Source organism: Hyperolius riggenbachi, chromosome 3, assembly GCF_040937935.1.
Source record: "Hyperolius riggenbachi isolate aHypRig1 chromosome 3, aHypRig1.pri, whole genome shotgun sequence".
Taxonomy (NCBI): Eukaryota; Metazoa; Chordata; class Amphibia; order Anura; family Hyperoliidae; genus Hyperolius; species Hyperolius riggenbachi.
This window is the reverse complement of record NC_090648.1, coordinates 108,153,010-108,176,412: the sequence shown is the minus strand read 5'-3', so window position 1 is coordinate 108,176,412 and position 23,403 is coordinate 108,153,010. Positions and strand designations below refer to the sequence as shown.

At 47.0% G+C, this 23,403-nt stretch overlaps 1 protein-coding gene across 2 annotated transcripts in view; it reads left to right on the top strand.

Moving 5' to 3' along the window:
• The window catches only part of IDO2 (indoleamine 2,3-dioxygenase 2), a 63,899-nt gene extending 57,746 nt beyond the window's left edge, over window positions 1–6,153 (top strand). For both annotated transcript variants that reach the window (XM_068272341.1, XM_068272342.1), the window contains exons 9-10: window positions 24–172; window positions 5,370–6,153. In XM_068272341.1, coding sequence (XP_068128442.1) covers window positions 24–172; window positions 5,370–5,752 — 532 coding nt within the window. In that variant the 3' untranslated portion in view covers window positions 5,753–6,153. The remainder of the gene's footprint in view (window positions 1–23; window positions 173–5,369) is intronic.
• The last annotated feature ends 17,250 nt before the right edge of the window (window positions 6,154–23,403 follow it).

Sequence of the window (23,403 nt, the reverse complement as noted above, 5' to 3'; positions counted from 1 at the left end):
TTTGTGTGCATCATTGTTTTTAGCTGGAAGGATAACCCTAATATGCCAGAAGGCCTGACTTATGAAGGTGTGTCAGAGGAGCCCCACTACTACTCGGGGGGCACTGCTGCACAAAGCACCATCTATCATGCGTTTGATGAACTGCTGGGAATTCGGCATAAGGGTGATAGCGGTAAGTGTGCCCAGACTCACATTAGTCTTCAGTATTCACTCCTTCTGTGAAGAAACGCTGAAAAGCCGCCGTCTCTCAAGGTGAGGCGGCTGTCTCTGCGTCCAGCATGGCGTCACAACGCGGAAAAAACGCCGCATGCCGCATAGGCAGAGCGGCGGAATCCGCATTGGGAACAGCGGAATCCGCATTGGAAACGGCGGAATCCGCATTGGAACTGGATACATTGCAAGACAGTTCTAGTGTGGCTGGGACTGATAGTCCACCAGGATTCAGAGTAACACGCGCGCGCGCACAGAGACAGAGCTTATATAACAGCCAGAAGTGAGTCAGCTGACCAGGCTGGTCAGCTGACATTTTCCACAACTCTCATTGGTCCAGCAATTAGGGAGGTCCTGGAAAGGTCCTTGGGTATATATACTGCTGGCTGTTCACTTGTTCCTTGTCTGGCGTTACGATCACATACGTGGGAGCACCCAGATCCGTAGTCAGATCCGCAAGTGTGCCGGGACCAGCTGGAGCTGTAATCCTACACTTAGCTAGATTCTGTTGATAGCTAAAGTACTAGTTTGATTGTGATTATCTGTTATGACTCTTTGCCTGCCTGACTATCCTCCTGAACTCTGATCTTGCACCTCAATATTTCTGATACTCTGTTGCCGAACCCCGGCTCGTTCCTAGACTCTGCTTCTGCCTTCTGATTTTGTACCTTGATATTTCTGATACCCCGTTGCCGATACCCTGCCTGTACTTAGACTCTGCCTTTGCCTCCTGATCTTGTACTTTATCTGTCCGTGTGTGTACGACCTGGCTTGTCCGACCTCGAGAACCGACCTTACTATTGGAGGCGGTTCCCCGTCCTGTCAGTGACACCTCCTCCTGAGTGTCACTTTCAGACCATCCTTCCTACTGTCAGTCTGACTCCTCCCGTCTTGGACAGCTCAGGTCTGCGGAAGGAATCTGTGCAGTACTCCTTGCTGCACTGAGGCCTAGTCCTCTAAGTGTTACCGTTACACCAAACACTACACTCTACTCAGGTGAACAGAGGTTAGCGAGTATATCGGATTATCAGTGATACTGCTGATCACTTATAATCTGGTATACATCTGTATTCCCAGTGATACTGCAGATCACCGGTAATCAGGTCCTCTCTGTGCTTCACCGATCGTTACACCTTCCTTAAGAGATAAGAGATCGGATGGTCCTGCCTAGGAGAACTGTAAGGCTCTGATTTGCTGGTCATGATCATGTGTTATAACCAGGCAGCCATCACAGCAAATTAGAACCTTACAAATCTATCAGCTGATCAAACTGATCACATGCTTCTCTGTGAGTTCTCCTAAGCAGGGCCATCCCTACTCAAAAACTTCTCCTAATACGTAGATTTCCTCTGATCAATGGAGGGGATTCAATCCAGCCAATTAATTTAACTAGCTGTAAGTTAATTACTCTACTACCAACTAAAATCTATTAACCCTTCGCACTCTTGCATGCAAATGTTCAAACAAATGCATTCACAGATTCACTCATCCAGGCACAACTGTTATCCCTACAGCTAAGTTAAAAGCCGGGGTCTTAGTTCACAGAAGAATGCATTCTTATGCTTAATCACCTATACTGCGCAGAAGTACCCAGGTAAACATAGGTGTCCTAACTCTGGCCCTGTAACATGCATAGTGCAGACTGTTTGTTTGAACATTTGCATGCAAGAGTGCGAAGGGTTAATAGATTTTTGCTGTTTTCTAGCCACACACCCTTCAGCACCTGCCTTTCCTTAACCCATTCGCGTTCCGTCGTTTTCACTTGAGAAATGTTCACCTCCCATTCATTAGCCTATAACTTTATCACTACTTATCACAATGAACTGATCTATATCTTGTTTTTTCCGCAACCAATTAGGCTTTCTTTGGGGGGTACATTTTGCTAAGAGCCACTTTACTGTAAATGCATTTTAACAGGAAGAATAAGAAAAAAATTGAAAAAATCATTATTTCTCAGTTTTCAGCCATTATAGTTTTAAAATAATACATGCCTCCATAATTAAAACTCACGTATTGTATTTGCCCATATGTCCCGGTTACAATGTATGGTGACAATATTTTATTTAGAAATAAAGGTGCATTTTTTCCGTTTTGCATCTATCACTATTTACAAGTTTAAAATAAAAAATATAGAAATATTTCATCTTTACATTGATATTTAACCACTTTACCCCCGCGCGTACGTATTTCTCCGCCCCTTTTTCCATCCTTTAACAACCAGGGACGGAGAAACACGTACTTTCCGCGTTCCCGACGCTGCCCGTGCTCCCGCTCGTAAACACGCCGCCCGCCGCTAGTAAACACGCCGCCGCCCGCTCGCCCAGAGATCAATGAACGGGAAAATCCATTCCCGTTCGTTAATCTAAGCCCCGCAATGATCTGCTGCTCTCCTATGGGCAGCGCGATCATTGTGAGAAAAAACTCACGTGTCCAGCCTCCTTATACTTCCTCCAAGCTTCCGGAAGGAAGCTTGGAGGTCGCATTAAAACAAAAAGTTACTGTGGCCATCTTGTGGCCAAATAGTAAGCTACACCCTACACATTTTTCACATACAAATAAATGACTTTTACATATAAAATTAACTCATTACCTCCCACACTCCCCTTTTTTTTTTTTTTTTTTGTAATTAAATTTTTTTTTAAAAATTTACAATTAAAAAAAATACATAAATAGTTACCTTAGGGACTGAACTTTTTAAATATTTATGTCAAGAGGGTATAACACTGTTACTTTATAAACTACGGGCTTGTAATTAGGGATGGACGCAAAAATGAAAAAAATGCACCTTTATTTCCAAATAAAATATTGGCGCGAAACATTGTGATAGGGACATAATTTAAATGGTTTTATAACCGGGACAAAAGGGCAAATACGTTTCATGGGTTTTAATTACAGTAGCATGCATTATTTAAAAACTATAATGGCCGAAAACTGAAAAATAATTATTTTTTTCCCCACATTTTTCCTATTTTCCCATTAAAACACATTTAGAAAAAAATAATTCTTGGCATAATGTCCCACCTAAAGAAAGCCTAATTGGTGGCGGAAAAAACAAGATATAGTTCATTTCATTGCGATAAGTAATGATAAAGTTATAGATGAATGAATGGAAGGAGCGCTGAAAGGTGAAAATTGCTCTGGTGCTCAGGGGGTAAAACCCCTCAGTGGTGAAGTGGTTAAAAAGTTTAGACCCTTAGGTAAATATTTACATGTTTTTTTTTTTTTTTTATTGTAATGTTTTTTTTTTTCTATTAAACATTTTATTTGGGTATTTTTGGGAGGGTGGGATGTAAACTATAGTTTTATAATGTAATTGTGTGTTGTTTTTAATTTTAGTACATAGCAAGGAAATGAGCAGCGCTACTTAAAAACAGACTAGTGCCTACCTGCAAAAGAGTGCAAGCCCCACTTGTGGGGTCGAATACACACCGAGCATACACATGACCTGTCTACCACTAGAGACCTGGTGTTGCGCTGATCCACCTTTTGCGCAATTTTCAATTTTCGATTTTATTTGATTAGCCGCACCCAGGCTATGCATATACATAGGTTAGGATTTAGTTAGTGTTAGGCCCCTCCCATGGAGGATTGACTTCTTCGCAGTGGGAGGGACGAGTACTTAATAGGTTGCATGCAAGCTGTTAATGGAAACCAACATCCTCCTCTAGTGGTAGACAGGTCATGTGTATGCTCGGTGTGTATTCGACTCCACAAGTGGGGCTTGCACTCTTTTGCAGGTAGGCACTAGTCTGTTTTTAAAGAGACTCCGTAACAGAAATTGCATCCTGTTTTTTATCATCCTACAAGTTCAAAAAGCTATTCTAATGTGTTCTGGCTTACTGCAGCACGTTCTACTATCACCATCTCTGTAATAAATCAATGTATCTTTCCCCTGTCAGACTTGTCAGCCTGTGTCTGGAAGGCTGCCAAGTTCTTCAGTGTTGTGGTTCTGCTATGAACTCCCCCTTCCAGGTCCCTGTATACACACTGCCTGTGTGTTATTTAGGATTAGAGCAGCTTCTCTCTTCTCTCTTATCTTTTACAAGCTGGATAAATAGTCCTCTGAGCTGGCTGGGCTTTCACATACTGAGGAATTACATACAGGCAGAGCTGTGTCTGCACTCTGCAGGAAGAAACAGCCTGACACTTCAGTGGAAGATAGCTGCAGGGGGAAAGAAACACACAAATGATCTCTTGAGATTCAAAAGGAAGGGTGTATACAGCCTGCTTGTGTATGGATGTATTTTCTATGTGTGGACATACTGTACATCAACCTACTTCCTGTTTTGGTGGCCATTTTGTTTGTTTATAAACAAACTTTTTATAACTGTTTTTAACCACTTTTAATGCGGCGGGGAGCGGCGAAATTGTGACAGAGGGGAATAGGAGATGTCCCCTAACGCACTGGTATGTTTACTTTTGTGCGATTTTAACAATACAGATTCTCTTTAAGTAGCGCTGCTCATTTCCTTGCTATGTACTAATGTAATTCGTTTTTGGTCAGCTGCTCCCACTTAACAGCCATGCTTTTGGTGTATATGCAGAGCTTCTGTTTGGGTTCAAGGTGCGTTTGTAGTTCCTGGGGGGGCTCAGCGCATCTCTGATGGAGGCCATTCGGAGGCGGCCTGGTGTTGCGCTGATCCACCTTTTGCGCAATTTTCAATTTTGTTTTTAATTTTGTTTACTTTTTAGTTGTAGTTTTACTTTTTGGCCACAAGATGGCGGCCATGAGTTTGTTTACATGACGTCACTCTAAGCGTAACACACGCTTAGAGTGACGCAGAGGGGAGGCAACGGCCAGAAAAAGCACAGCTTCCGAGAGAAGCTGTCGCTTTTTCAGCGGGGGAGAGGAATCAATGGTCGGGCACCATAGCCCGATACATTGATTCCGTGGCTACCGAATCCGTGTCCGGGAGTGCGTGTGCACGCGTGCGATCGGCCGCGGGAGCGCGCATGGTTCCTGGACGTAGTTTATACGTCCAGGAACCAAAATAGGTTAATAACTTATTTAATGTCCTAACTAGATGCGATGTGCCTGGATATATGTATTTTTTTCCTACTACCAACTAATTCATCACCAGCTACTATGTTTGGCTTCCCTTGGATGCAGGATTTCCTACTCTGAGCTGCTTTCCTTAACCTTTTCTGTCTTTCCTTAGCGGATTTTCTCCTGAAGATGCGCCATTACATGCTACCGTCCCATATGAGCTTCATCAGGTGGGTTCAAGAGGCTCCTAAGCTTCCTGAGTATGTACTGAAGTCTCAGGACTCAGCTCTCCTCTCAATGTTCAATCAGTGCATCGCTACTCTTACCGAGCTGCGCTCCTTCCATATCCAAGTTGTCTCTAAATACGTGACTTCAGCTGGAATCCGAGCCAGGATGAAGAAAAACAAAGAGAAAACTCATGAACAGGAGCTTCAGGAGAAGGGGACCGGTGGATCCAATGCAATCCTCTTCCTGAAAAGTGTCCGGGACACCTGCAAAGAAGGAGCACTGAGGAGTGGTAAACCAGGAATCACTGATATCCCCAACGACCTGTGAGTCTGCAAACATGGATAGAGAGAAGGACACACTGGCACCTCAGTTGCTGAAGAAATGATCATTGCGTTTACTGTAATGTTGTTCCCATCTTAATAAGTTCTGAATGGTCTCTAATTTGGACTTAGGTTTTTGGGCCATGTAAAAATAAGGTTGTGTTCATATAGGGCCAGCGCTGCCATTGAGGCAAAGGGAACTCCCAATCGCTGCTGGACCCCCCAGGTGATCTCCCCCCAACTGCTCCTGAGTCCCAGGGGCCCTTCCACAGTGTGTACCTGCATTGTAACAACTCACCTGTCCCAGTGGTGGCTCCGTCCATGCTACGTCTTCATTCCCACTGCCTGCCTCTTCTCCATGACCCGACACAGGTTATTTACGCAATAACACATGCGCTATATGAAGAAGAGGCAGGCAGCAGGGAAGAAGATGGAGCACGGACGGAGCAGCCGTCGGGACAGGTGAGTTATTACAATGCAGCTACACATCATGCAGGGGCCCCTGGGAGCACCGGGAGGGGGGTGAGAAAGAGCTCAGCGACCCTAGGGGCTTACTTTGCTGGGATCAGGGGGCTCCTGGTTCACCTTTGCCATGGGCCCAGGTACCGCTTAAACCATTTGTGAATACAGCATGCAGCACTACAAAGCACAGTTTAGAATAATTGATTTTCCTCTACTTCTGCATTTTTACTGGTGCACATTGAGCCTCAGAAGAAGCTTACGTAAGCGAAACGGTCGTCAGGTGGAGCACCCGCCAGCGCCCACCGGTACACCCGACACCCCCTCTTGCCTACCATTTATGCACATCATCATGTTTGCTTTGCATTGGGACTAATGATAATAAACACCATTCAGCAGTGCCAAGCGGTTACCTCTCTTCCTGGTAATGCATTTTGATTGTGCTGGAAAACAGCTCGACACAACTTGTGTGAAGGAACCCTTATCAAGGCCTGCATGGTCCATTTCACATCTGAGCAAATTTTGAGTCAAGAGACTTTGGGTGACATCTGTGATTATTAGATAAAATACCAAACAAGGACATTTCCCAAGCTAAGGCAACTGTTTCTAGATTCTTGGCCTGTTTAAAGTGAACCTTAAGTGTCCCAAAAAAAATGAGTTTTACTCACCTGGGGCTTACCTCAGCCCCCTGCAGCTGATCGGTGCCCACGACGAGTCGCTCTGATGCTCCGGGTCCCGCTGGCGGCCACTTCCGGTTTCGCCGTCAGGACCCGTCAGGCTGGGGAACGCGGCTGATACTACGCGTTCCCAGCCAAAATAGCACCCCTATGCGGCCATATGTCCGCATACGGGTGCCTATGCGGACATATGGCCGCATAGGGGTGCTATTTTGGCTGGGAACGCGTAGTATCAGCCGCGTTCCCCAGCCTGACGGCGAAACCGGAAGTGGCCGCCAGCGGGACCCGGAGCATCAGAGCGACTCGTCGTGGGCACCGATCAGCTGCAGGGGGCTGAGGTAAGCCCCAGGTGAGTAAAACTCATTTTTTTTGGGACACTTAAGGTTCACTTTAACACCTGCTCACTGAGTGCTCAGCCAGATTCTTGGCCTGTTTAACACCTGCTCAGCCATCTCAGTGACTTGGCACTCATCTGCTGATCTTTACTGTGTTAAACATGTGCCCTGTTTTTGTTCACCTTGACAAAAGAAAACCCATGTGGCCCAGAAACAACTGTCAGTACTGTTATGGATTGCCTGGCTTCTTCAATAAACCATGCACTATTTCAAACCCTAGTTTGCTGGCTGTGCCAATTATTGATTTACAGATTAAGGTTCTGTAGACCTGGATCTCATGAATGAACAAGTCACAATAACCCCCTCCCTGCACCCCTCCCTAGAGTTACCTCTAGAGCATGTACTATTTGCATGGAAATGCACTCCCCAACTTCCCCAGCTTACTAATGCAAAAATAATACACAACACACAACTTAAGTGGAGAAAAGGCCGCGGCCAATTTTATTTATTATTGGGGCTTAAATTGATTTTCTTTTTTACTGTCTTGTATACTAATACTTCAAACTAAGAACAAACCATGTTCAAGCAGGAAAACACATTGTTAGCAAGACCAATCAAACTCTTTGGTATCTTGCTAAATGTTACCCAATCTGGGTGCCATCATCCATCCAACACTTACACCCCAATAAAGTTGACCAGCGGCAGAGAGGATGGGTGGGCGGCTTCCAATGGACTGATGAATTGCAGTGACGACACCGCCCGCTTGCTCCCCTTATATACCTTCAGCCCCGGCCTGATAGGCCTGTTTGAAAAAGCCCGCCAGGCCTGCGGCCAATCAAGACTCCAGCTGCTGAAAACTTTCCCCAGAGACTGGGGGAAGCTGACCTGCAAAAAAAGACACCTGCAGGTAATTAAACAACCCCCTTGCGGGTCGGCATCCCCATACAGGCCTTCCTTCAATGTTCCGGCCTTTTCATTCTCCCCTGCAGTGAAGGGATGAGCCTGAGATGGCTCCATGCCCCTGCACTTCACTCGCCAAATTAGATGAGGGGGAAGGGGGGAGTATTCAAAGAGGCTCTTAGTCTCTTATACAAATGAGTTTTGAAAACAGACACACAGGCCATATGACTGGATTGGTCTCTAAAAAGATATTTGCCATTATTTCTGAAAATGTGCATTATGTAACTTGTACAGGTGATGAGGGGAACACATGCATAAGTCATTGGAAATAGCTGATTCATAGAGGCATAATAATACAAATTCTAACATTTGTGTAGCGCTTTTCTTCTGTTAGGGAGTCTTGCCCAAGGACTCTTTACTGCATAGGTGCTGGCATACTGAATAAGAAAAGCCGAGGTTTGAACCTGGTCTCCTGTGTCAGAGGTGGTGCCAGTACACTATCCAGCCACAGCATACGTCCATCTTGTGGTAATTCTCCTTTGAAACTTTGCTAGGGCTCTCTCTTCCCAACGGAGACCCCCAGACTTGTAATAAGTGTAACCATCTTAACAAGTATGATCCGCACAATTCCACCCCCTCCCATCCAAGTATGACCAGAGTGACCTCCCCGCTTACTGCTCCCATTGTCACATGACATGCAGGAACACTCAGCTGTATGAAGGTTGGGCGGCTGCAGGCATCGGTGAAGAGTAGAGCAGACCCAGCACTGGAGCAGGTGAAATACTATGCTCCTCTGTACTACTTTGCATGTGAGGAAGCATAACACTGGAGAGGGGCCCATGTATAGGAGATATGTGGGGAAGAAGTATGCCACTCTAGACCTCATAGGGGCTTCAGTGGCCGGGCATCACTGTCAGGGCCAAATTCGTACTCTTTACCGCCCAAGGCCACTGTTACCAGCCTATCTCCTACAGTATAGGTAGCGAGTTGACCCTCCGCCTTTCCCTCCAGTATTGGTAGCCAGATGACCCCTCCCCCTTCCCTTTAGTATGGTAAACTGATGACCCCCCACCCCCCAGTATAGGTAGCCAGGTGACCCCTCCACCTTTCCCTCCAGTATAGGTAGCCAGATGACTTCCTTAATTCCCCCCCCCCCCACACCACACTTTCAGTATAGGTAGCCAGCTCGCCTTCACACCACAGCAGCCATCAGTGTCACTCATTTCTCTTCTCATCTCCAGTGCAGAAGTTTCCTTTTCCTCTCTGTCTCCAATGCTGCCCAAGTCAATAGCTGCTGGCCACAATGCAAATGTGCACAGAGAGCAAGGTGGCTGCTGCACAGGCAGCTAGTAGCAGAGTACCACAGTCAGGCGGTCACCTGATCTCCCTGCATTGCTACATTTGCAAGATTGCAAATGCTGCACCAGTTTAGCCTGCTGCTTTGGTGCCCTTGCTGCTGTGGTGCCCTAGGCCATGGCCTAGGTAGCCTTGGCCTAAATCCGACCCTGATCACTGTCCAAACACTGGATGCAACAACAAAGAGAAATTAAGGGCTCTATAAATGGCTTTAGAGGACACTGCAAGGGATCAATGGAAGTACTACAGGCAGCTTTAGCACAACACCCACAGCTTTGGACCCCTGCTCTGCACACAGTTGGCCACTAGGGCTGCTGAAATCCGGATCCGGGAGATACCCGGATAGTTGCTGTAGTAAACCTGTGCGGGGTGGGCGGGGATTCAATCATACCTGTCTGACATCTTCTTCGTCCGTCCCTCGGCGCCTCCCACGATGTGCTCCACGCACGTCACGTGATTACAAACAATTCCTCCTTCAAGCTGGAAGGAGGAAGTGTTTGTAATCACGTGACCGCCGCTTGGACCGCATCGTGGGAGGCGCCGAGGGACGGACGAAGAAGACTTCAGACAGGTAAGATTGACTCCCCCGCCCACCCCACACAGGTTTACTGGGAGATATCCGGATAGAAATATCCGGATGTCTCCCGGATCCGGATTTAAGCAGCCCTATTGGCCACTCTTATTACTCCTGGCCTGGCTGCCACATTAGGGTAACTTAAGAATGCTGCACTCACACGTCCCGATGCTTCAGCTACAGCTACCCATTCCTATTGCATTGTCCAATCATTAAGGGCACAGACAGGGAGCAGAGGCCAAAAAATGCTGTGCTGCAAAGAAGATGAAAACTGCCCTCTGAATAAGCAGCTATGGTTAAATTCTTAGGACATGGTACTGTATCTACACTATCCCAAAATGCCAGCCCACCAGGCCACAAGCACTTGTTATTGGGTTACGGTCTGCTACTAGAGTCTGTTACTGTGATCAGAGTCTTATCTGTTGCTGGAGTCTGAGAAGCTATAACTGGGATCTGATCTGCTATGGGGATCAGTTATCTAATGTGTTACTGAGGCCTAATCTGCTACTGGGATATGCCCTGCTATGGGGATCGGTTATCTAATGTATTACTTGGGCCTAATCTGCTACTGGGGTCTGATCTGTTACTGGGATCTGTAATTTATTATTTAGGGTCCGATCTGCTGCTGTGGTCAGCTATATATTAATGTGGCTTGATCTGCTACTATTAGGGCCCGTTTCCACTATCGCGAATTCGCATACGTTTGCCGCATGCAAATTCGCATAGCCAATGCAAGTGGATGGGACTGTTTCCACTTGTCACGATTCCTTTGTGTTTTTCTGTGCAGAAAAAATCTGCATGGCAGAGACCTCAGAATTCGCATGCCGCATACCGCTATGCGAATCGCATACAATGCATTTAATAGGGAATTTGCATGCGGTATTGGTATGCGAATTTTCATGCGAATTTGCATACGATTTCGCATGAAATCAATGGAAAAGCACACAGGCACTGCCATGGTTAAATTCGCGTACATCGTCATCCATGCGAAATCGTATGCGAATTCGCATGAAAATTCACATATAACCGCATGTGAAATTTGCATATAACCGCATGCGAATTTCGCATCCGCATGCAAATTTTTATTCCACTGCACAAGTGGAAACGGGCCCTTACTGTGGTCTAATTTGTTATTTGGGTCTGTCTCTGTTACTGGGGGCTTGATTTGTTATCTGAGTCTCTGTTGGGTCACTTTAGTCTAATAATCTATTAGTACAGTTTGTCACTGAGGTGAGATTTGTTACTGAAGACAACGTGAGGTAGGAGGTGCCCGCAGTACTTAAATGAGTATAGTGAGTACCTGCGTTTCAAAACATCAGTAACACTATAGTAGAAAATAAATTAAATAGGTCCTACCTTAAAGAGAACCCGAGGTGGGTTTGAAGAATATTATCTGCATACAGAGGCTGGATCTGCCTATACAGCCCAGCCTCTGTTGCTATCCCAACCCCCCCTAAGGTACCCCTGCACTCTGCAATCCCTCATAAATCACAGCCACGCTGCTGACAAACAACTTGTCAGAGCTGGCTGTGTTTATCTCTATAGTGTCAGTCTGCTGCTCTCCCCGCCTCCTGCAGAACTCCAGTCCCCGCCTGCATCCCTTCCCTCCCTGCTGATTGGAGGGAAGGGACGGGGGCAGGGACCGGAGCTATGCAGGAGGCGGGGGAACAGCTGAGACTGACACTACAGATGTAAACACAGCCTCACAGAACGGCTGTGATTTATGAGGGATTGCAGAGTGCAGGGGGACCTTAGTGGGGTTTGGTATAGCAACAGAGGCTGGGCTGTATAGGCAGATCCAGCCTCTGTATGCAGATAACATTCTTTAAACACACCTCGGGTTCTCTTTAATAAATCAAATCAGTAGTCCTTGGTTATAAATGAAAGGGATTTTTGTTGGGCACTTTTTAAAAAAAAGAAAACGCATTTTGCAGCGTGAACCACTTCCTCGGGTCGAGTACAGTGCCTTTAAGAGATGGAACAGGGCACTCAGAAACCGGAGAGTACAATTTACAGATGCAGTATATAAATCAATGCAATAAAATACATAGGTGATATATCAATCAATAAATCATTAAATATATATACAAATAACTAAGAGCAGTGTTAAAAACCTACACAGATCACCATATCTTTTATCAGTAATGATATATGATTACATGAGTAGAAATTATTCAATAATATATGGATATATAAAAACTGTATATATACACTGCATAATAATATTGTAAGTAAAATGGCTAGGGTAGAAAATGTTTTTACCTATAGTATATGCTACCTATGAAATGGAAAGTAAAGGTAGTGTAAGAGAATGGTATGTCTGGAAGCATACAGAAGTTTATGCTAGAGGAAATGAACATAGTGCATGGTAGGAATCAGGGTTGCTCGTAAACTACGCCAGCGCGAATCTACGCATCGTAGTACGCAACTACGCATCGTAGTTCGTAGGCAAAGTTTAAAACCTACACTTACGCATTTCCGCGTAGTCGTAGTCCCGCTATGCGTAGCTTCGCACGCTACGCGTAGTTGACGTATGTATTGCGAAGTCAACTACGCGTGCGGTAACTGCATTGATGGGGGTCATTGCGCATGCGCAGACATTTTATTGCTCTTTGTACGCATACAATTCCGCATTGGATGTTGGAATGTATGCTTAAATTAGTTTGTGTATGCGCATAGTTAGCAGATTATTGCGGAAATTTTTCCGCATAAGGGCATAAGTGGTCGCATCAACTACGCTACGCAATAACTGTAGCTTGCGTATTTTAATACGTTGTCTACGGTATGCTAACGTAGCGAAGTGGCTGATTTCGGAGCCGTAGATTGCGAAGCGTATTTGCGTAAAAATACGCGTAGTTCCAGCGTAGCGAAGTTGGCTGCCTACGACCATCCCTGGTAGGAATATATAAAAAAAATATAATATAAAAAATATATTGTTCACTCTAAGGGACATAACCTATTGCTTCTCAGGAATAAAATACACGGAGGTGGGGCTGTGTGGAGCTGCGGCTTCGCGGTTTCAAGGCTGTCACTGTCACGCTGACTAATTATGTTATTTAGGGGACATGCTACCAAATTGTTATTTGGGGAACATGCTGTCTTGTTAATTGATTTATCTGTGGGACATGGTGCCTAATTGTTATTTGGGTACATGCCTCCTTAGTTATCATTTTTGAGGGACATGCCTGCTTAATTATGTTAAAGAGGAAATGCTGCCTAATTATGATGTACGATTTCTAGAACTGGTTGTTTTTGTAAAACAGTACATACCATATTTACGCTGTCCGGTCTCATGCTGTTTACAGGTTATGTATATTTTTCCCACAGCCTTTCCCGGGGTTTTGTGCAATATTAGGTGTTTGTAGCTATAAATAGAATGACGTGGAAACAAGGAATGTTCCATTCCCACAAACATGGTGTTTTGGAGAAACCGTCAACAATTTTCTCTGCATCAATGTGCATCTTAACGGGTCAACACACCATGCAACATATGGAAGTCATCGAGAAATGCCACAATGTTTGTGTTGTTAATAGCATGCCTGGTATATCCCTGCAGCATTATCTCTTCTGTTAGCGGTAAGCTGTGAGTGACTAGCGTCTCAATAGATGATGCTTGGCGGAATGCAGGATCACACATCCCTCAGTATGCAAGAGGCGTTTAGCAATCATCTACAAGAATCCGTTTACCCCAGTCCTGCCAACTAGTGATGAGCAGGAAAATGTTGCAACCGTGGTATAAACACAATCCTAAAAATGTTCAACAAAATAGATGTTTTTATGACGTGTTGCTGAAAATAAGCATTGACTGAAGGTGTAGTGAGTTCCCAGGGGCAGGCTGTCTTTTCACCTGGCTAAAAGGGGCCTATTTATTAAAATGTACCCGAGCCGAGGCTTCCCTCTCAGTATCTTATTTTGAACCTGAGCTTCGGCTTGAGATTTGGTTTAGTTGCAATCTGCAGAAATAACTATTAACAATATCAAATCTGATCTCCCAGTGCCTGCACAATTTCGTTCTCATGGACACATCTTAAATGATGTTCGGGTTACTGCCCTGGAGGGTGGCTTTACATTTCAGAAAGAGAGACTATTATCAGAGACAAAATGTATACATTGGTTTAAATCTGTATATAAAATATTTCTTAAATTGGTATGAGGTTGATGATGATATTTCATGTCATATTTCTTTATCAGCATAGACAAGCTCCATCCATTCTGCTTGTAGCTTACATTTGAACTTGGAATTTCTGATGCCCCCCAGTTATGTGAGGATTGAGTAAGCAAAAGGGTCTTATCTATTTGTCATAAATCAGTAAACATCCACTCAAGACCCTATTTAGATGTCTTGTTTCAATTAAGGCATAGTAATGACATGTATTTTTATTTTCAACAAAATCCATGTATCCCCTTTTGATGTTGCCTGTATATTGTTGTGTAATTAAATAACTTATCAGCATACAGGATTCGGGTCTGATGAAGGCTGAATAACCAAAAGCTTAAGCTGGCCACTAACGGTCCAATTTCTAGCGAAAAATCGTTCGAGCGATCAGAAATTCTGATCGGATTGGTTGTAAATAATCTCCATTGGTGGACACAATCGATTATGAATGAGTGAAAAAAATGTCGCCCGAATGAATTTTCGTCGAACCAAAATTTGGATTTTCTTGGTGGTCGTGATAGATAGGAAGCAAAGATTGGTTAGTTGATGGAGCAGTGAACGATTTTTCGCCCGATCAGAATTTCTGATAGCTCGAACGAATTTTCGCTAGAAATTGGACAGTTAGTGGCCACCTTAAACTCTTATTTTTTTAAGGTAGCCAATAAATGGTATCATCCTGATTGAAAACTTTTATCTTTATAAAAGTGACTCCCATAAGGGATCGGACACCTGTTTGCAGTATCACCTCTTTAGTATTCAAAGATCTCCAGTCTTTTGCAAATCATCTTATTTATGAAGGGCAATTTGCCTGATTTCTACTTTGCAGCTTTTCAAAATAGTTTTTACCATTTAACCTCCCTGGCGTTCAGGTTTTTTTTGCATATTTTTTTTTTCTATCATGTAGCTAGCCTAGCGCTAGCCAGGGATGCTCGGATGTGCCTCATCCACGAATTCGGCAATCCACGTGGTTGCAAAAAAAAATCCGCATTCGGCCCCGCCGCATGCGGATTTTCATCCGCGTCCACGCAACCACGCGGATTTTCTGCCGTGAATGGCGTAATCACGCGTGGATTCCCGCCCGGAGGCGGATTTTCTTTTAACGTTTATAACAAAGCCCCCATACATGCTACAATCCCCCAAATTGCATGGATTATCGAGGTGATAAGGGGCAACATAACCTCAACATAAAAAATTCCCCCCAATTTTTTTTTTCTAGAGAAAATGGATTTTAAAGTGAAATCAACACCTTAAATGGGGTTATTAATTGGTAATAAGTGGTTTTAAAAAGGGATATACGCGTTAAGCAGTCAAAGAGGTGAAGGCGAGTTCCAATGGCACTTGGCGGCAAAGGTACCGCTGGAGGAGGATGAGTGGCTGACGCCAAAAAGGCCCCAGAGAGGTTTTTGTAATTTTTTTTGTTTGTTTTTGTTGCAGCAATTAGCAATGACATCGCAGCAGAGTTGTCAGTGGACACGGCCAGTGTGAACGCAGAGTGCAGTGGTGGTAGCGACTGAGTCAGGAGAAGGACTATGCGGGCGGTCATTTCAGCAGCACAGAAGGACCACGGCAACATACTGGTAGTAGTAGTAGCCGCACAGCGTCATAGTGCTGGCCAAAAAATTAAATGCACCCGGTGACCCGGGCAGTGTGAACGCAGACAGAGTACATTGGTGGAAGCGAGTGAGTCAGGAGGAGGAGGACAATGCCGGCGGTCAATTCAGCAGCACAGAAGGACCATGGCAACATACTGGTGGTAGTAGTAGCAGCACAGCGTCATAGTGCTGGCCAAAAAATTAAATGCACCCGGTGACCCGGGCCGTGATAACGCAGACAGAGTGCATTGGTGGTAACGTGGTAGCGACTGAGTCAGGAGGAGGAGGAGGACAAAGCGGGCGTTCAGTTCAGCAGCAGCAGCAGCAGCAGCACAGAAGGACCATGGCAACATACTGGTGGTAGTAGTAGCAGCACAGCGTCATAGTGCTGGCCAAAAAATTAAATGCACCCGGTGACCCGGGCAGTGTGAACGCAGAGTGCAGCAGCGGGAAGCGAGTCAGGAGGAGGAGGACAATGCGGGCGGTCAGTTCAGCAGCAGCAGCACAGAAGGACCGTGGCAACATACTGGTGGTAGTAGTAGCAGCACAGCGTCATAGTGCTGGCCAAAAAATTAAATGCACCCGGTGACCCGGGCAGTGATAACGCAGACAGAGTACATTGTTGGTACCATGGTAGCGACTGAGTCAGGAGGAGGAGGAGGACAAAGCAGGCGTTCAGTTCAGCAGCAGCAGCACAGAAGGACCATGGCAACATACTGGTGGTAGTAGTAACAGCACAGCGTCATAGTGCTGGCCAAAAAATTAAATTCACCCGGTGACCCGGGCAGTGATAACGCAGACAGAGTGCATTGGTGGTACCGTGGTAGCGACTGAGTCAGGAGGAGGAGGAGGACAAAGCGGGCATTCAGTTCAGCAGCAGCAGCAGCACAGAAGGACCATGGCAACATACTGGTGGTAGTAGTAGCAGCACAGCGTCATAGTGCTGGCCAAAAAATTAAATGCACCCAGTGACCCGGGCAGTGATAACGCAGACAGAGTACATTGGTGGTACCGTGGTAGCGACTGAGTCAGGAGGAGGAAGAGGACAAAGCGGGCGTTCAGTTCAGCAGCAGCAGCACAGAAGGACCATGGCAACATACTGGTGCTAGTAGTAGCAGCACAGCGTCATAGTGCTGGCCAAAAAATTAAATGCACCCGGTGACCTGGGCAGTGATAACGCAGACAGAGTGCATTGGTGGTACCGTGGTAGCGACTGAGTCAGGAGGAGGAGGAGGACAAAGCGGGCGTTCAGTTCAGCAGCAGCAGCAGCACGGAAGGACCATGGCAACATACTGGTGGTAGTAGTAGCAGCACAGCGTCATAGTGCTGGCCAAAAAATTAAATGCACCCGGTGACCCGGGCAGTGTGAACGCAGAGTGCAGCAGCGGGAAGCGACTGAGTCAGGAGGAGGAGGACAATGCGGGCGGTCAGTTCAGCAGCAGCAGCACAGAAGGACCATGGCAACATACTGGTGCTAGTAGTAGCAGCACAGCGTCATAGTGCTGGCCAAAAAATTAAATGCACCCGGTGACCCGGGCAGTGATAACGCAGACAGAGTGCATTGGTGGTACCGTGGTAACGACTGAGTCAGGAGGAGGAGGAGGACAAAGCGGGCGTTCAGTGCGTGCTACTACTGCTGCTGCTGTGGGGGATTCACGACCCTGAGGGAGGGATGATGCTGCTGCGCTGGTGGGCCTTCTGCTCTCAGGAACCCCTGCCAGCAGTGCCTGCTTCCTATTAAAGTCCGCATACTCGCGGCAGTGGCGGCTTCTCAGGTGGCCCTGGAGGGATGAGGTACCCATCTTGCTCAGACTTTTCCCACGGCTCAATCTTTTGCTGCATAACCTGCACACCGCATACGTTTTGTCATCAGTACATTCCTCAAAGCAATCCCACACTTGTGACTTTAATTAACTGCGGCCCCCACTAGCAGAGGGTGCAGCGGAACAATGTGTGGTAGTAGTTGCCGGGGGTTGCATGGTGGTGGTGCCGGCTGAAGCAGTGTCCTGTCTACTTCCTCCACGCCCACTGCTGCCGATGCCCCTGCCCCTGCCTGACATATGGCGATATCCTTGCCTAGGCCGAGGTGACTCGTCATCCTGCTCTGCCTCTGACCATTCTTCCACGGACTCAGCAGGCTGCACATAGTTAGGGTCCACAACGTCGTCATCATCAGCAGCATCATCATAATCCAGCTCTTCCTCTGACTCCCCCGCCTCCTCTTCTGTCCCTACATCCCCAGACACAGACCCCTCTTCTTCATCACCAGAACTCAACAACGCTTGTGATTGTGGCCCGATCTCAATCTCTGCCACATCAGTCCCCAGTAAGTCCTGAGCTTCTTGCATCAGCAGGTTCCCAGAAGCCGGACTGAGGGACAGAACGCTGTCATCCTGGGAGGGCTGCTGACCAGTGGGTGCTGGGGTGGATGTCACAACAAGCGTGGGACGTTGGCTGCTGCTGCTGCTGCTGCTTGGAGTGGTGCTCACAGTAGAGGTCTGGGAGGAAGTCATGATGTCCATGAGTACGTCAGGTTCCATTTGCTCAACCACCACACGGGGACCAGAAACTTTAAAATATTTGGACAATGGCGTCCGCTGACTCGGCCCAGGCTTTGCTGCCCCCCTTTCTGCTGCATCACGACCACGTACAGCTGGGCGTCCTCTCCCTGGACGTGGAGCAGTCCCAGAAGTGGCTGAGGCAATTGAACTCCCTTTCCTCTCACCCCGCGAAACCCTGCCAGACATGTTGCTAGTAATGAATCACTGGATGCAGTGGGCACAGTACAAGGTCACTGAAGGATGCACCAGGCACAGTACAACGGCACTGAAGGATGCAGTGGGCACAGTACAAGGTCACTGAAGGATGCAGTGGGCACAGCAGTGGGCACTGGATATACAACTAGGTCACTGAAGGATGCAGTGGGCACAGTACAAGGTCACTGAAGGATGCAGTGGGCACAGCAGTGGGCACTGGATATACAACTAGGTCACTGAAGGATGCAGTGGGCACAGTACAAGGTCACTGAAGGATGCAGTGGGCACAGCAGTGGGCACTGGATATACAACTAGGTCACTGAAGGATGCAGTGGGCACAGTACAAGGTCACTGAAGGATGTAGTGGGCACAGCAGTGGGCACTGGATATACAACTAGGTCACTGAAGGATGCAGTGGGCACAGTACAAGGTCACTGAAGGATGCAGTGGGCACAGCAGTGGGCCCTGGATATACAACTAGGTCACTGAAGGATGCAGTGGGCACAGTACAAGGTCACTGAAGGATGCAGTGGGCACAGTACAAGGTCACTGAAGGATGCAGTGGGCACAGCAGTGGGCACTGGATATACAACTAGGTCACTGAAGGATGCAGTGGGCACAGTACAAGGTCACTGAAGGATGCAGTGGACACAGCAGTGGGCACTGGATATACAACTAGGTCACTGAAGGATGCAGTGGGCACAGTACAAGGTCACTGAAGGATGCAGTGGTCACAGTACAAGGCCACTGAAGGATGCAGTGGGCACAGCAGTGGGCACTGAATATACAACTAGGTCACTGAAGGATGCAGTGGGCACAGTACAAGGTCACTGAAGGATGCAGTGGTCACAGTACAAGGTCACTGAAGGATGCAGTGGGCACAACAGTGGGCACTGGATATACAACTAGGTCACTGAAGGATGCAGTGGGCACAGTACAAGGTCACTGAAGGATGCAGTGGGCACAGTACAAGGTCACTGAAGGATGCAGTGGGCACAGCAGTGGGCACTGGATATACAACTAGGTCACTGAAGGATGCAGTGGGCACAGTACACGGTCACTGAAGGATGCAGTGGGCACAGCAGTGGGCACTGGATATACAACTAGGTCACTGAAGGATGCAGTGGGCACAGTACAAGGTCACTGAAGGATGCAGTGGGCACAGCAGTGGGCACTGGATATACAACTAGGTCACTGAAGGATGCAGTGGGCACAGTACAAGGTCACTGAAGGATGCAGTGGGCACAGCAGTGGGCACTGGATATACAACTAGGTCACTGAAGGATGCAGTGGACACAGTACAAGGTCACTGAAGGATGCAGTGGTCACAGTACAAGGGCACTGAAGGATGCAGTGGGCACAGCAGTGGGTACTGAATATACAACTAGGTCACTGAAGGATGCAGTGGGCACAGTACAAGGTCACTGAAGGATGCAGTGGTCACAGTACAAGGTCACTGAAGGATGCAGTGGGTACAGCAGTGGGCACTGGATATACAACTAGGTCACTGAAGGATGCAGTGGGCACAGTACAAGGTCACTGAAGGATACAGTGGGCACAGCAGTGGGCACTGGATATACAACTAGGTCACTGAAGGATGCAGTGGGCACACAAGGATGTCACACTGTGTAATGAGATGTTCATATGCCAGCGAGCGAGCAGTGGGCACTGGGCACGGCACAAGGTCAGACAGAATGAATGAACAGCGCTGGCAGAGAGTGGCGGCGCCGGCGGTGTGACTGGCTGCCTGCAAATAGTACAAGTGTATAACTGTCACTGGAATATGCAAGTGAACACTGCAGCTGCACTAACCTGCCTGCCTGCACTACACACAGATAATCCCCACTCCCACTACACTGACTACACTGCAGCACTGAACCTGCCTGCACTACACACAGTTAAATAATCACTAGACTCCCACACTCCCACTACACTACACCGACTACAACTAACTACAGCAATCACTCACTGACTAGCTAACTGTGTACAGTATAAGAGCAGTGTTAGCAAAAAAAACGCTTTGTTTTTAACACAATAAATGCACTTGCTCAAACAACAATGGCCTGGAGATAATCCTCTCAGCACCACAGTCTAGCAAGGACAGAGCTTTTCCATCATGGCCGCCGCTTTATATTCAGGAGGGGAGGGCATAGCTCCCCTCCTGTGATTGGTTGCTAGGGCCTGGCTGGGGCACTCTGATTGGCCTGCAATGTGTCACTTCCGCATAGTTTGACGCATTTCCGCAAACCACGACTTCAGCACCGGGTTTCACGAGCGTGAATGCGGATTTCTGTCCGCATTCACGCGAAGCCGAAGTAGATTTTCGTGGTTGAAAATCTATTCACGGCTTAGCGTGTCCGAGGCGGAATGCGTCAAAATGGTCGTGAATCCACGCGTAAGCGTGATCACGACCTGGCGGTGAGCACCACTGGCGCTAGCTACATGATGCCCCTCTCCCTGCGGCGTCCCTCCCACCCCTCCGATCGCCACCGGCGTGCTTGCCCATAAGGAAATCCTGTTCTGAACGGGATTTCCTTTAGGGCTTCCCCCGTCGCCATGGCGACGATCGCGATGACGTAATTGACGTCGTGACGTCACAGGGCGTCCCGATCCACCCCTCAGCGCTGTCTGGCACTGATTGGACAGGCTGCGCACAGGGTTTTGGGGGTGGCCCTGTTACGCGGCGGGTAGTGGCGCATCGGTGGCGAGCGTCAGCGATCGCGGACAACACGCAGCTATCGAAGTGCTAGCTCCGTGTTTACAAAAAAAAATTCAAATCGGCCCACCAGGGCCTGAGCGGTGCCCTCCGGCGTCACTGGACGAGCTGATTACCATGCACAATCAAACCGCGGTTTATCGTCATACCAGCATACCGCGGCAACCCTAGTCCTGGTCCTGACAGTTTACTGTCTGAGAACCTCATTGCATTGTGGGAACTGCCAAGCAAGGAACATTTCCCTCTGCGCATAGAACTCTCAGTAACGAACATTCCATACAGATCACTTCACTCGGCAGGACTAAACAATGGGCAAACACTGACTCATGTTAATCAAAGGGCTAGTTCACACTAGATATGTTTTTTGTGCGCAGAAAAAAAATTGACATTCTGCATGATGACTCTGCACATTCTGTCAATTTTCTCTATCAATTACATCAGCTGCTGTAAAAAAAACCATGCGCGTTTTCCTGCATAGAAACACAATTGGTACGCAGAAAAAGTACGCAGAAAAACCCACACAGAAGACTGAAAGACAAGAGTGTTCCCTGCCTAAATAATGTATAATGAATACTCTAAACAAAAAGCAATTTTATTCATTATGCTATATTCACTACAGTTCCTCTTTAAAGAGACAATGATATAATGATGTGTATGTGTAGTACAGCTAAGAAATAAAACATTAGGAGCAGAGACATAAGTCTAATATTGTTTCCAGCGCAGGAAGAGTTAAGAAACTCCAATTGTTATCTATGCAAAAGAGCCATTGAGCTCCACGACTTTCAAAGTTGCAGAGAGCTCTGTCTTCTGAAACTTGTTATCGCAGTCTGTCACTGTATTTTATTTTTCTCTGCAAAGAAGGGTCAATAGTTCACTGGCCTGCGCTGTAAAATCATTTAGAATGCTGAGTAGTGTGTAAACTGCAAATATTAGAGAATGATGCAATGTTATAAAAAAACACTATATAACTGAAAATAAAAATATGGGAATATTTTCTTTGCTTCTAAAGTTCTAGTAATTATCCGTACTACACAACCAATTCATTATATCATATTTTTTTTTTCTCGCTTCAGTGTCTCTTTAAGCAATGCTTACTGAAAGTCTCATTTTGCAGCATTACCTCACTGATATTTCATAATCCCCATTAGGCCATTTTCCAAAAGACGTAATATTTCACCACCCAGACTTCCCCGGCATCCATCCAGAATTTCTACATACTCACCTGTGTGAAGCTGCACTGAAAACACACACCTACGTAATTTGTATATCCTTGTTAAAGAAGCACTTTCACAAAATATTGAGAAAGGAAATGATTGCAGAATTGATACTAAAAACTTGCGCACAATGCAAAACATCACAGTCAATTTGTAATCATTTGTCTCCATTCAATAAAAACATGTATATGTTAGCCAGGACAAAAAATATGATAGAGATACTAACTGTTAATTAGACTTAAGGTACCCATACATCTAGCGACTTGGCAGCCGATCGACCATTCGATTCACTGGCGTAACAATAGGGGAAGTAGCCCCTGTCCCCGCTTCCCCCCAGGGGCCCGCTCATGGTCGTTTGGGGGGGGGGGGGGGGGGGGCAGGAAGGGTCGCAGCATGAGGGGAGAGCTTGGTAGCACGTCGGTGGGGAGGGGGGATGGTCCCTCCCCTTCCTCACCTCGGGCTCTCCCCTCTGCGCTCCCCTCCTGCATCTATGTAAGTATCAGCAGCAGCGGCGGTAGCAGCTATAATTACCTCAATTCACCACCGGAGGTTGCCGATCTGCAAGGGCTTCACATTACTTCCTGTTAAAACAGGAAGTAATGTCAAAGTAATGTGAAGCCCTTGCAGATCGGCGACCTCCGGTGGTGAATGGAGGTAATTATAGCTGCTGCTGCTGCCGCCGCTAACACTTACATAGATGCAGGAGGGGAGCGCCAAGAAGAGAGCCCAAGGTGAGGGGGGGGGCCGACCCCCCTCCCCACCGACGTGCTACCAAGCTCTCCCCTCATGCTGTGACCCCTCCTGCCCCCCTAAAACGGCCATGAGCAGACCCCAGGGTGTGGGGGGGGGGGGGGGGGGGGGGCGCTCAAATTCTTGCAGGGGGCCTGGTGACTTCTAGTTACGCCCCTGATCCAATTGGATCA